The sequence below is a fragment of the Lampris incognitus genome, chromosome 12, assembly GCF_029633865.1.
Source record: "Lampris incognitus isolate fLamInc1 chromosome 12, fLamInc1.hap2, whole genome shotgun sequence".
Lineage (NCBI taxonomy): Eukaryota > Metazoa > Chordata > Actinopteri > Lampriformes > Lampridae > Lampris > Lampris incognitus.
Genome location: NC_079222.1, coordinates 34,185,934 through 34,199,888, shown reverse-complemented (window position 1 = coordinate 34,199,888; position 13,955 = coordinate 34,185,934). Strand labels below are relative to the sequence as shown.

Here is a 13,955-nt window from a genome sequence, read left to right as displayed (position 1 = left end):
CAACAAGCACATATGGGTATGATACACACACACACACACACGCGTTTTCTATATTACCAAGAAAAAGTTTACAACCTCTTTCTTTATCAATATGTCCACAAGGGTTTTTATTAAATAATCAACATCTTCAAAAGAACATTCAGTTTTAAAACAAACCAACAACGTTTGTTTAAAAAGATCTTCCCATGTGCTTCAGTCTTCTCGGCCGGAACACATTATTATAATTGTCGTCAGCAGATGCTGTCCACTAAGAACCAGCTTTAGGAGAGATAAATCATCATGCTTCAAGACATATGAAGACATCTCATACAATCAAATGTATTGATCTAGAAGTCGGTGAAACTGGGTTGGCTGAAATAACTCGGCAAGCAATCACGGGGACTACAAGGCAGATAGATTTAAAAAAAACAAACAATAGATACTGTAACAGGCCAACCTAATTAAGACAATTACTTTGTGCAGCAGGAGATATGAGAGCTGTGATGAGTGGCATGGATCATCTGAATCAAGACCCATAAGTTGTCCCATAAGTCTCTTAGGGCCGGCTCGCTGGACACAGATCACAGTAGATACTGGCCTAAACTGAAGTCTGAGTGGAGATGCCCCCCCCATACAAAGGTCAGTTTAGTTTGGAACTGGCCTTAATCCAGCGGTGGGCAATCTTATCCAGAAAGGACCAGTGTGGGAGAAGGTTTTGGTTCCAACCAAGCAATTACACACTTGTGTCCCTAATCAAGTTCCTCAGCAAAGACTCTACTGGTTGATTAGTGGTACCAGGTGTGCAGCTGATTGGTTGGAACAAAAACCTTCTCCCACACTGGCCCACCCCTGCCTTAATCTGTGCCTGGGAAACCAGCCCTTAGAGCAGTGGTTCTCAGTCCAGCCCCCCCAGCGACCCCCCGTACTGCTGGTTTTCTACTCTAGGTGGCTGGTCTTCCTGGCACAACAGCTGAAAGTAATTGACTACATGGTAGAATAAAAACTCTGGAGCACTAGGAAGGATCCCTGCTGGACTGGATTGAGAACCGCCGCTAGAGTATCAACTTCCATTTAATCACCACAGAGCGTCCTTTTGATCTGAAAATTAATAAAGGGATCATGACGAGAGATGTGGCGTAGGGTAAACGTTGGGGAAATGTGTGAAAAAGAAGAGCCCCCCGGTTCAGCCTTCCTCTTTCGTGATGTTATCCTCTGGATCCTCATCACTGTCTAAGTCACTGTGGAGTCTCTTGACCATTGTAATTCGGCTTTTCTTTTCCTTAATCGCTGGCTTCAGGAGTATAGGCGGTGTCATCACTGGTCAAATACAGACAATGTCATGCAGTTTATTAAAACTATGAGCTTGATATTTTCAACCGAGAAAAGACAAATGTACAGCCGTATGAAGGAGAAGCAGCAAAGCAGTTCTCTAAAAAGGAGAAAATATCGTGTTTATACGTTTTGTCTGTTTCCATTTTCTTCTGATTTGGCCACATGTATAAAGTGACTGTATTCGCAAAGCTGAAGGTGTGGCGAGACTCTCTTACCTGTAGATGCAACAAACGGGTCTTCAGCTCCACCCCCGTTGTCACTGTGGCTAGCTTTAAGGGTCTCTCTTTGCTCCTCATCTATCACAATTCTTTGTCTTGCACTCTCAAAAACAGACCTTATGACGATCGAATCCTCATATATCTGTTGGGGTGACAGCAGACGCATGTACACAAACGCACACGAAGAGACACGCACAGCAACCATTTTAAAAGAGTAATCACAAACGCACACCACATCAACCTGTAGCTTCTGGGTCTGTATTGATGTCCAACAGAGCATAAGCGAACCAAGCAGTCGCTTAGGGGCCCCGCGCCAGCAGGGGGCCCCCAAGAGCGCTTGAAGTGTCAAAGATGACAGGTTGCTAAACTGACCACAGGAGGCGCTAGTGCAGCGACCAGGACACATACCCACATCCGGCTTCCCACCCGCAGACACGGCCAACTGTGTCTGTAGGGACGCCCGGCCAAGCCGGAGGCAACACGGGGATTCGAACCGGCGATCCCCGTGTTGGTAGGCAACGGAATAGACCGCTACGCCACCCGGACGCCAGGAGCTCACTTCAGTCAATTTGACCTTCCAAAATCCAGAGCCCAATACAGCCACAATAATTAAGCTAATTGGGGGGAAGCTGGACACAAGTTCACTCCACACACACGCCGCTGCACTAACGGGCTGAAATAAAGTAAAGACCAAAGGTGAGAATGGGGAAGTTTACCTTGGATATGGCTAATGCGTGCTTGCAGTGTTCACTGTGAATTGTTTTGAGGATCACAGATGAATAGGCTTCACATACAATTTGGGATACAATTTTGCAAAAAAACAAAAACAAAACCCAAAAAACTGTCATCGCCACCATGCAGCGTTGGGTTTTACCTGAGATCCCTCCAGGTTAAAGCTCTGAGCGTTGTGACACAGGAGGAGGATGTCCTTTTCTAGATCCCCCACGCTCCGGTACTTGTGGTTACGCACACGTTCCTGTCAAAGCAGAAGAAGTCAGGGTCACCGTTACGAACTGTGTTATATCGCACAGCGGCCTGAGAGACGCAGCCATTCAGTGACGTCAACGAGTCACGTAAGGTCACGTCATCCCCCAGTACACAAACTCTGCCACGTGTCCCACATGACTCTGAACCGTTTTCTCCTGCGCACAGCTTTATTTGCTAGAGCTCCCGTATGGTCACGTGTTCTCCATATCCCCTCTCTGCTCCTGCTTCACACACTTACACACGCACGCACACACACACACACACACACACACACACACACACACACACACACACACACACACAAACAATCTGGTTTCACTATCCTTGTGCGGACCTCTCATTGACTACATTCATTTCCTAACCCTAACCCTAACCCTTACCCTACCCTTACCCTAACCCTAATTCTAACCGTAACCCTAAAACCAAGTCCTGACCCTAAAACTGACCCTTTTCCTCGTGAGGACCTCTGAAATGTCCACACAAGGTAGGTGCTGTCAGGTTTTGCTATCCTAATGAGGACATTTGGTCCACACAAGGATAGCTAAACATGTACACACACACACACACACACACACACACACACACACACACACACACACACACACACACACACACACACACACACACACGTGCCAAATGCTGATAACTTGACTGAAATCGAATAATAAACATGTTTAAACCTTATCCAGAATACACTGCGGTGAGGTGTTTGAACCCATGCTGAGAGTGAAAACCACGATGGCACCCACCCATTACCTGCATTAGCCACCACCCACCTGCATTAGCCGCCACCCATTACCTGCATTAGCCACCACCCACCTGCATTAGCCACCACCCATTGCCTACATTAACAGTGCAGAATCTGAACATAAGCAGTGTATGACAAGATCCCACCAATCAGTACACGTTCATTGCACATCTGTATTGTAGGTCCGGGATGTGTGGGAGGGATTGTGTGTCACCATTTAAAAATGTGTAGTAAAATACATAGAGACAGAAATGGGAAAAGGTACGTACAGAAACAAATATACCACTTCATCCAGCCACCCTTTTTATTATTATTATTATTGTTTTTGAGATGCTTTATTGATCTCCGTTGTGAAATTACACGCATCCATGCATTTAACATCACTGACCCCATCCTAGTTGTGCACCACCCGGGGACCACCTCCAGCTCGTCCAGACAGGAGTACTAACCCTAACATGTCTTCTTGATGGATGGTGGGGGAAACCGGAGCACCCGCAGAAAACCAACCACAGACACGGCGAGAACATGCAAACTCCACACAGAGAGCGACCTGGGATGACCCCCACGGTTGGACAACCCCGGGGTTCGAACCCAGGACCTTCTTGCTGTGAGGCGACGGCGCTAACCACTGCGCCACCGTGCCGCCCAATATAGATAATAAAAATAAAGGAATAAAATAAATAAATAGTAAATAACAATGAATAATAATAAAAACAAAAATAAATAAATGTGCAAACCAACATGTAACTATACATATGTAGCATCATCAACATTTGATTGAATATTTATTGCGCTGAATTATTCGAATATTTAAATATTTAAATTGCTGAATCTGCGTTCGTGAATCAAGATAGGGCTTGCATTTGTAGTCTTTTTGACACATATCCTGGTTCGGAATAATGCTGGAGTGGATTAGTGGAGTAGACTGTAACGAGAAAGAGAGCTAGAGAAATGGGAGGATGCGGAAGGATTTGTGATATTGGACATAAATAAATAAAATTGACTTGACTGTCAAATGTCTCACCTTTCCCCTACTTTAGCACTGTTGGGCATTTATTTAATGGGTGGTCCCAACAGAGTTTAGAATTATATTAATGTGTGATCACGTGGTCACGATGCTTCTAATTAACATGCAGTTGCATACGCTAGCAGTGTCTTTATAGTGTTGTGGTTGACATGGCAAAGCACAATACGGTAGGTCTCTGATTTGAATCCCTCTCAGTATTTTTTCCCGTCTCAAAATGACTGATTTTTCCAGCGGTAAATTTCAAAATCATGCAATGACGTGCATGAAATTTAGATAGATTTAAATGAACATACAACAAGAATAAAGAGTGTGGAACAATAGTTTATTTCACAAAAAAAGTTTTGATTACAGCTTAAGAGCTTTTTCAACATAAACAAGTTGTTCGACTGAAATTAAGCTTTTACAAATGTACAAGTTTTAATTTTTAAAGTTAATTATTTACAGGTTTAACTTTAGAAACCTTTAGTTACACACTGCTCTGGTGTATATTTATAGTCTGCGTGCTGGACCCTCAAAGTGAACAACACATTGACACAATTTACAGTTAATGGAGCCAACAACAAATATGGCAAGCATTTTTTTTCTAGATAAATAATGTAAATCTTTTTCAGTTTTAGATGGTGAACCAGAAGGGCAAAACACAAAACATTAAGAAAAAACCCCAAAATAAGTAAAATACAAAAACATTAAGATAATGCAAAAACAAAAAACAAGAAAAAAACAAAAAAACAAAAAACATAAAAACATAAAAAACAAAAACATTGAGAAAACACAAAATCATAAGTGAAAAAAATACAGACATTGAAAAACAACAACAAAAACATGAAGGGAACAAAAGGCTGAGAAAACAAGGTATTGAGAAAGCACAAAAACATGGTGAAAATTAAAATATTGAGTACAAAACACAAAAACATTGAAAAACCACAAAATATTAATCTGTGCTGTTTTTGTGTTTTACATTTAAAGGCCGTTTTTTATTTATTTATTTATTGTTTTGTTTGTTTTGTTACTATTATTATTATCATTATTATTATTATTATGAAAGTGTTCCCATCCACAGAATATGCAACAGGCTAATTGAGGGCTTGATAAAGTGTTCTTTGTCAATTTAATTTCTTTTTTTTTTACATTCTACATTTTTATACCAGTTTCAACATGGATCCAAGATCATGCAAACTTTAGGTAAAGCACAAATTGTGATTTTAGATTTGAACAGTGGCTGAGGAGATAGAGATCATTTGTAGAAAATGATGGATTTGCAGATTTTTAATGTTGGCTAGTCATGCAATGTTATCCTCGATAGGATATATTTATGTATCCATAAATATATGCACGTATAATATATTTCTGGGCCACCATAATTTCATACAAGATTCATTGCATTGTTTTTGTCATATATTACTGTGGGGAAAAAAGACACCAACAATTAACCTGCAGGTCTTGAACCAAAGACATGAAAGGCTGCAGATCATTGCTTTAATCCCAACATTGTGTGATACTGTAATTGTGAGCATCCATGCATTAATCAAAACTTCAGTAACCACCTTAGATACTGTTGTGATCACATGTTATGAGCACATAACAGCGCTACAGCTGGCGTAATGTGGTACATTTAGCTTGCCCATCCGTCTTTCTCTTTCTCGTTGTTAACACCGTATGACGCTAACGATCCCCTGCCACAGAGTCCAGTCCATGACCCACTCCAGACGTCCACTCTTACACGCCCCTCCCACCCAGCACGGAAGAGAGTCGAGCCAATCCACACGTTTCTCAGATGCACAGTCAACAATTTAAATGTCTCCGCAAATATATATATATATATATATATATATATATATATATATATATATATATATATATATATATACACACACACACACATACACACACACACATATAGTATATAAAGTAGGCACGTTGATCCTTGACTAATCGGTCGGACCCTTTAGTCGACTGGTTAACGTTGTCGCTTGCCGAGTGGGAAACTCGCGTTCGCGTCCCGCCTGCGGCAGTTCTTGTGGTTGCCCCCCGAATTTGCTACTGTATATATTCAATCACAAATGCTGTGAATTGTGTTAATTTATATTAGAATTATATTATGTAGCAAAAGTAACACGTAGTTCATTTGTGGATGAAGGGATATATTGTATTTGTATTTATTTGTATTCGACAAATTTAATTTCGATTTGTGGACTGCAGTATTTATTTCTTTTTCCATTTCTGCTGCTATTCATTTTATTATATGTATTCGTCCATTGTGGTGCAGAATTCCTCCCATAGCGACGACCCTCTTTAAAATCAGCGAAGTTGTCTTCACTGTTTATTTTAAATGTGATATTGTTGAAATTTTAATGATTATAAAATGTCACATTCGTAAATTATGGCCGTTCACTGTTTGGTATTTCTGAAGAATTCAGATAATATTAATCCTAAATTTATCTTTACTTGCTTTGGTTTTTTTTTAAGCTACAAAACATTAGAGCTGTATAATTTGTCTTTTATATAGTCCTCTAACTTGTGTTGATTTTTTTCAATACAAAGTGGTATGTTAATTCTGGTGGGGTTTAATGACACGTATTGAAAGAGAAATGAAAACAGTGCCACACGCGCACCTACCCTGATCCTCCTGAAGTCCACGGGCTTTCGAATCAGCTCATAGTACTCGGGTACCTCCTTCTTTGAGGGGAGCTGGACGAAACCTTTACTGATCTGACGACCCAACCTGGAAACGTGAGGCAACGGTCATGTTTATCTACTCAGTGACCGGTGAGGGTATTACAGTTACCCTCACAAGTATCTCCTTTCAAATGCCCCACAAGATGGGAAATGGACAAGTGTCAAATCTAAAGGGCGATGTTGTGTTTACACGAAGTTTACTAATGTAACACTTCTTTTAGATTCCCCCTTCCCCTTTTCTCTCTAATTGCACATTGCCAATTACCCCACCCTTCTGAGCCCTCCCGGTCGCTGCTCCACCCCCTCTTCCGATCCGGGGCCCCGACCGACCAGAGGAGGCGCTAGTGCAGCGACCGGTGTCTGCAGGGACGCTCGACCAAGCCGGGGTTAACATAGGGATTCGAACCGGCGATCCCCGTGTTGGAAGGCAATGGGATAGACCGCTACGTCACCCGGACGCCCTAACGCTTCATTTAAAATATATGTGAACACATATATCTGCAGAATGTGTAATGCAGCTCATGGGCCGTTTGAGGTCAGCCCCCTACCCGTCCTTGTAGTTGATGACCATGTCCACCAGTGTGTTCAGCTGTCTCGTGAGCTCGGGGGGATTGGGAGGTAGTTTCTCAGCTGGCGGGCGCCCCCGCTTCCTCTTGACCTTTTCACCGGCCTCCTGGATGATCTGCAGCTCTTTCTTTCCATGGTGGTCACCTTTCCGTTTCTTCAGGCTGATGTCCTCGTCCATGTTGTCCACAGAGCCGTTCCCTCCTGCCTCAGGCTGCAGGAGAGGGAGCGATGGGTGGGGACATCTGACAAACTTAAATAAACTTACAGGGGTAGAGTAAGGAGGATGAAATGTTATTGCACAAAAAAATGTTGCACGGTTCCTTCTCTATCCCCCAGTTTATGCAAGCAAACCCACGAAAACAACAGGGAGAAGGAGGGTGGCGGGATGAGATGAATAAGATATGAAGATGCACAATCAAAGAAGGTTGAATCAGATCATCTGGATACAACGTAACGTTGTATCCAGATGAACTGATTCAACGTTACGTTGTATCCAGATGAACTGATTCATCGTTACGTTGTATCCAGATGATCTGATTCAACGTTACGTTGTATCCAGATGAACTGATTCAACGTTACGTTGTATCCATATGAATTGATTCAGCGTTAACGTTGTATCCAGATGATCTGATTCAACGTTACGTTGTATCCAGATGATCTGATTCAACGTTACGTTGTATCCAGATGAACTGATTCATCGTTACGTTGTATCCAGATGATCTGATTCAACGTTACGTTGTATCCAGATGATCTGATTCAACGTTACGTTGTATCCAGATGATCTGATTCATCGTTACGTTGTATCCAGATAAACTGATTCAACGTTACGTTGTATCCAGATTCAACCTCTTTGATTTTCCTACCTGATTATTATGCATCCATAAAAGCATGTTTATCTTATTTTGACTTCCACCTTGCAATTTGAAAAAAAAAACTGCTGCTGACTATTTCTTCTCAAGTATCACGAGCCCCAAAGACAAGCATCTTAAGGTAAATTATGGCACCCAGCAAACGTTTGGTAATTAATTATATAATTTTTGAATTCATAATGAAGGAGGTCCATTTAAAACCGAGCCCATAGAAACTTTACTAATTCATTTCAACAGTATCATAATTTGCATGGACTTGGACAGCCCAATTAAGATTTTCTCTGCAAAATTTAGGACACATTCTTTTGCACGGATGTGTTGATGTCAAATGTGATTAGAAAATAGTTACAGATTCAAAAACTAGGTTTGAACAAAATATATATGATTACATATAAAAGATGCAACAGAAAATTATATATAATATATAATATGCATTATATATAACATATATAATAATGATAAGACATATTATATATTATATTTAATATAAAAGTAATATATAATAAAAAATATATAACATAATCTAATATTATATATATTATATAACATATACAATATATAATGTATAATGTAAAAGTAATATATTTAATATATTATCATATAACAAAAATATAATGTATGCCTGTTCTTGTATTTAACCATCCTTCTTCATAAAACACAATGTAATATGCACCTGAATATATTGTTTTTCTAGCTTGCATCATGAATTATTTTCCTGTGAATGTTAAAAGATGTGTGACATTGTGTGTGCGAATAGGTGTTTGCTATTTCCATTCCTTTCATATCCCCCTTTCAAGTGTCTGCTTCAATATCTATATTTTGCACAAAGGCAATCAGGGAGCCAGGACACGAGTCTGCATACAGAGAGACCAGAAACGGCAATAATAGCAATAACCAGGCTGAAGGGATTTTTTTCTTTTTTTCTAATTTAGTACAGAGGGAGAATGCACGCGGGCCGGAATGAATAGAATACTGATGCATGAACACAACAGGCACACGTGCCGGCACACAATTCAAACAGTGTAATACAAATGGCACTTGTGAAAATCAATGAGGAGTCAAGGACAAAGATACAGACATGCTTGAATGTTGTCTGTCAGTTCTCTGTCACACACATACATACATACACACACACACACACAGAGAGAGAGAGAGAGAGAGAGAGAGAGAGAGAGAGAGAGAGAGAGAGAGAGAGAGAGAGAGAGAGAGAGAGATGTAAATGATGGGCTAAATAAGATCATGGGATCATGATACATAGTAAAAGGAAAATCCCTAAAATCCAGATTTCAGATTTCAAGTGGTTTAAATGGTGAACTGATACTCTCTCTCCTCTCTCCCTCTCTCCGTCTCTCTTTCTCTCTTTCTCTCTCTCCTCTCTCCCTCTCTTTCCCTCTCTCTCTTTCTTTCTCTTTCTCGCTGTTTCTCCTCTCTCTCTCTGTCTGTTTGTCTGTCTCGCTCTCTCTCTCCTTCTCTCCTTTCTCTCTCCCTCTCCCTGTCGCTGTCTCTCTGTCTCTGTCTCTGTCTCTGGGTCTCTCTGTCTCTGTCTCTCTCTCTCTCTCTGTCTCTCTCTCTCTCTCTCTCTGTCTCTTTGTCTCTCTCTCTGTGTCGCTCTCTGTGTCTCTCTCTGTCTCTCTCTCTCTGTCTCTCTCTCTCTCTCTGTCTCTCTCTGTCTCTCTCTCTCTCTCTCTCTGTCTCTCTGTCTCTCTCTGTCTCTCTCTCTCTCTCTCTGTCTCTCTCTCTCTGTCTCTCTCTCTCTCTGTCCCTCTCTCTGTCTCTTTGTCTCTCTCTCTCTGTGTCGCTCTCTGTGTCTCTCTCTGTGTCTCTCTCTCTCTCTCTCTCTCTCTCTCCCTCTCTCTGTCTCTCTCTGTCTCTTTGTCTCTCTCTCTCTCTCTGTCTCTCTCTCTCTCTCTCTCTCTCTCTCTCTCTCTCTCTCTCTCTCTCTCTCTCTCTCTCTCTCTCTCTCTCTCTCTCTCTCTCAAACACACACACATACAGAAACAGGATGCTCATGCAGACAGTAAACAGCCATGCACTGCACAGAACAAGTGCAACAGCAGTGCAGCCTGCAACACAAAGGCACAGGACGTGATGTGCAACAAAGACACGGCGCTGCAGTTGTTAGAGAGGGACCCAGATGCTCGTCAGTCAGCTACGAGGGCTGGGATGCTGGGATGCTGGGATGCTGGGATGCTGGGATGCTGGGATGCTGGGATGCTGGGATGCTGGGGTGCTGGGATGCTGGGATGCTGGGATGCTGGCATGCTGGGGTACTGGGATGCTGGGGTGCTGGGGTACTGGGATGCTGGCATGCTGGGATGCTGGCATGCTGGGGTACTGGGATGCTGGGGTGCTGGGGTACTGGGATGCTGGCATGCTGGGGTACTGGGATGCTGGGGTGCTGGGGTACTGGGATGCTGGCATGCTGGGATGCTGGCATGCTGGCGTGCTGGGATGCTGGGATGCTGGGATGCTGGGATGCTGGGATGCTGGGATGCTCTCTGTTACGCGCTGCGATCCCTCCAGCGGAATACTAAGAATACAGCGCAGTCTTCAGAGGCGTATAACACAGCTGAGGGCTTTCTGACTGTGTGTGTGTGTGTGTGTGTGTGTGTGTGTGTGTGTGTGTGTGTGTGTGTGTGTGTGTGTGTGTGTGTGTGTAGCTGTTGTGTTCATGTGGTGCTCCATGTTATCTCCTAACAAGCGTGCCTCCTTCCCCTACTCATCTGCAACAGCACACACACACACACACACACACACACACACACACACACACACACACACACACACACACACACACACACACACACACAGAGAAAGAGAGAGAGAGAGAGAGAGACACACACCTGCACACTCGCTCTCTCCTCTCTCACGCGCAAACACAGACACACACACACAGACACGCACAAAAAAAAAAACTTGAAGACGCCCGCTCTTTTTTTTTTCCCCCTGCCACGCGAACGCCTGCACACACGCGCACATTCCATCCATCCCTGCCTCTGTCCCCGTGCGGCTGTAGCCTGGCTGCATCCTGCGCTCGAGCAGAAAGACGCGGAAGGAGGATATTTACCTGGCTGCAGTCTGCAGGCTGGCTAGCTGGATCGGCTGCAGCTGGGGGGGAGAGAATTAACAAACCAGCATAGCGGCGAGCTGCTAGTCTCTTCATCAGCTGATCACTCAGAAAGCAGAGCCGGGAAAGGGGGGAGAGGGAAGCCGCTATGTTTTCATATACAAATCAATGAGCTGGGGGTGGTGGGGGGGGGAATACAAATGTCATAGTCCTCTCCTGGCTGCGGCTCCTCGAAGTCTTCTCCTGAAGGCCCCAGAGCTTTCCCCCCCTCTCTCTCTCTCTCTCTTTCTCTCTCCTCTCTCTCTCTCTCTCTCTCTCTCTCTCTCTCTCTCTCTCTCTCTCTCTCTCTCTCTCTCTCTCTCTCTGCACGTCCCTAATCACGGCTGTCGCCAGGCGCTTTTTATACCCCGCCGTTTAAGTTATTTGCTCCATTTTTTTTTTTTTTTGTCTAAGAATGGTTTCTGCATCGCATTTTTTGAGTCTGCTGCTGGGTGTGAACCGATGCTACGCAGAAGCTGTTCAATAGGCCCGCATGGGCTAGGCTACATCAAAAAGACCTCCTCCATCAGCGATGTGAGTGCTCCATATTCATGCTATGCAAGTGTGAGCGCGCGCGCTCGCGCTCGCGCTCGCAGCACGTCTCCATCAAGGGTAAAAATAGTTTAAAGATTGCTTCACCCCCAAAGCTAGCCACGTGTGAAAGTATCCCTGATGATGTCATTCCTTTGCAGCTTGTTACCATCGAAATCGCTTTAGAAGATGTTTTTCTTCCTTTAATTGTGTTGTGCACACACACGAATGTCCCGGATGATCAGTTATCTGTTTTTTTATGAGCCTTTACTCGTCCAGAAAGCTGTCAGGAAGTAAGCTATTTTGTTAACATTGTGTGAGAACGGACACGGTGTGGCAGCAATAGCACGGGGGGGGTGCAGTGGTGATGTGTAGCATGATGGAGCTAGGCTACTCTGGACTGTGTGATGTATGTAAGACTTGTGGTAATAATGACTCATAAGTGTGGTCAAGACAATAATGATACGACGGCAACTTTTCTTGACAATGCAGAACCCTTGCAGCAATAGCCTTCTGCTTCCGGTGTGGGAAGATGGCGCCGTGAATTCACGTTTGCGGCGGCCTCACCCAGTACTGGTGTGGGAAGATGGCGGCCTCACCCAGTACCGTCCATGCAGTGTCTTTGCCCAAGTCTGCGTCTAAATTTGTGTCTTCGTTTGATGGCTGGGAGAGCTGGCACTGGATCGGCTGGGAGAGCTTGGTCTGCTGCATCCTGTAGGTCCAGGTACCACGACCCTGCCTGGAGCTGCACCCACAGAGGAAACACCGAGGGTGGTCAGACAGGACACAGAAGCGGGGCAGGCTAAGCTAACTGCTAGCCCATACAGACCGGCAGGTCCGATAACACCGAGGGCGGTCTGGCCTAGCCTAGCATTGACTGTGTTTTTGGTGTCGTATGGAGTACGGGGAGGTGGGTTGAAGGTCTCTGGCTGGGAGAGCTGGCGTTGGATTGGCTGAGGGAACCTGGTCTGGTGTGTCCGGTGGGCCCAGGGACCACAGCTCTGCCTGGAGCTGCGCTCGCGGAAGAAACATCGATGGCGGTCTGACAGGACGCGGAAGCGGGGCAGGCTAAGCTAACTGCTAGCTCATGCAGACCGGCAGTTCCGACAGTCATCCTGGCGTTCGTTCTCTTGGACAGTGTTTTTTTTGGGGGGGGGGTTATATGTTGGATATGTTTTTGTAGGGTTTGTATTTATGTATTTTGTAGTGTGTATATGTGTTTTGTCTTTGTGTTGGACTGCTGTGGGCTGGGGGAGACGATATTTCATTTCGTTCTTTCACGTGCAGGGAATAAAACAACAATACCTGTTCCTGGTTCCTGGTTCAGCTGTAGGATCAGCAGCGGGACCGGATTTCTGTTTGCTCAACCTTGTAAAAATCAAGATGTTCACGAGCTGGACGGAAATTTTAAAATGTTTGAAAAGCAAATAGGAACGTGACCCGGAAGAGGTGTCACGTGACAACAGAAGCTATCAATATCCTAACATCCGGTGAGACTTCTTACCTTTCGCCGATGCGTCTCTTTTCATCAATACGTCAGCATAATGCGTTTGAGACCGGACTTTTGCAACTGACATTTACTAGTAAATATTACAATACCTCCTAGTCTTGTTGATTACTTTAAAACTAGTTTAACGTTATTTCAATGACGTAAATTGAAAAACAGAATTGCAATAGAAAGAGGAGGCAACTCATGGCGCTTCTCTTGCCGGTGCGTCCTTACTCTTACTGCATTGCACACAAGGTGGCGCTCTGCAGAAGGAGCGGTATTGGGACTGTTATGTAGAGACCAGGGTTTTAATGTGTTTTATGGCGGTATGGCTCAGGAAAGAGCGGGTCGTCTTGTAGTCGGAAGGTCGCTGGTTGGATCACCGGCTCCTCCAGAGAGCGTGTCAAAGTGTCCTTGAGCAAGACG

General features: G+C 44.0%; 1 protein-coding gene across 1 annotated transcript; it reads right to left on the bottom strand.

Moving 5' to 3' along the window:
- Nucleotides 1-1,162: 1,162 nt before the first annotated feature.
- On the bottom strand, nt 1,163-11,566 carry LOC130121624 (probable global transcription activator SNF2L2). The gene is made up of 6 exons (XM_056290465.1): nt 11,471-11,566; nt 7,516-7,745; nt 6,908-7,013; nt 2,404-2,505; nt 1,527-1,671; nt 1,163-1,296 (listed from the first exon to the last, which is right to left on the bottom strand). Exons 1-6 carry the CDS (start codon nt 11,564-11,566, stop codon nt 1,163-1,165), a joined length of 813 nt encoding a protein of 270 aa, XP_056146440.1.
- Nucleotides 11,567-13,955: the final 2,389 nt, after the last annotated feature.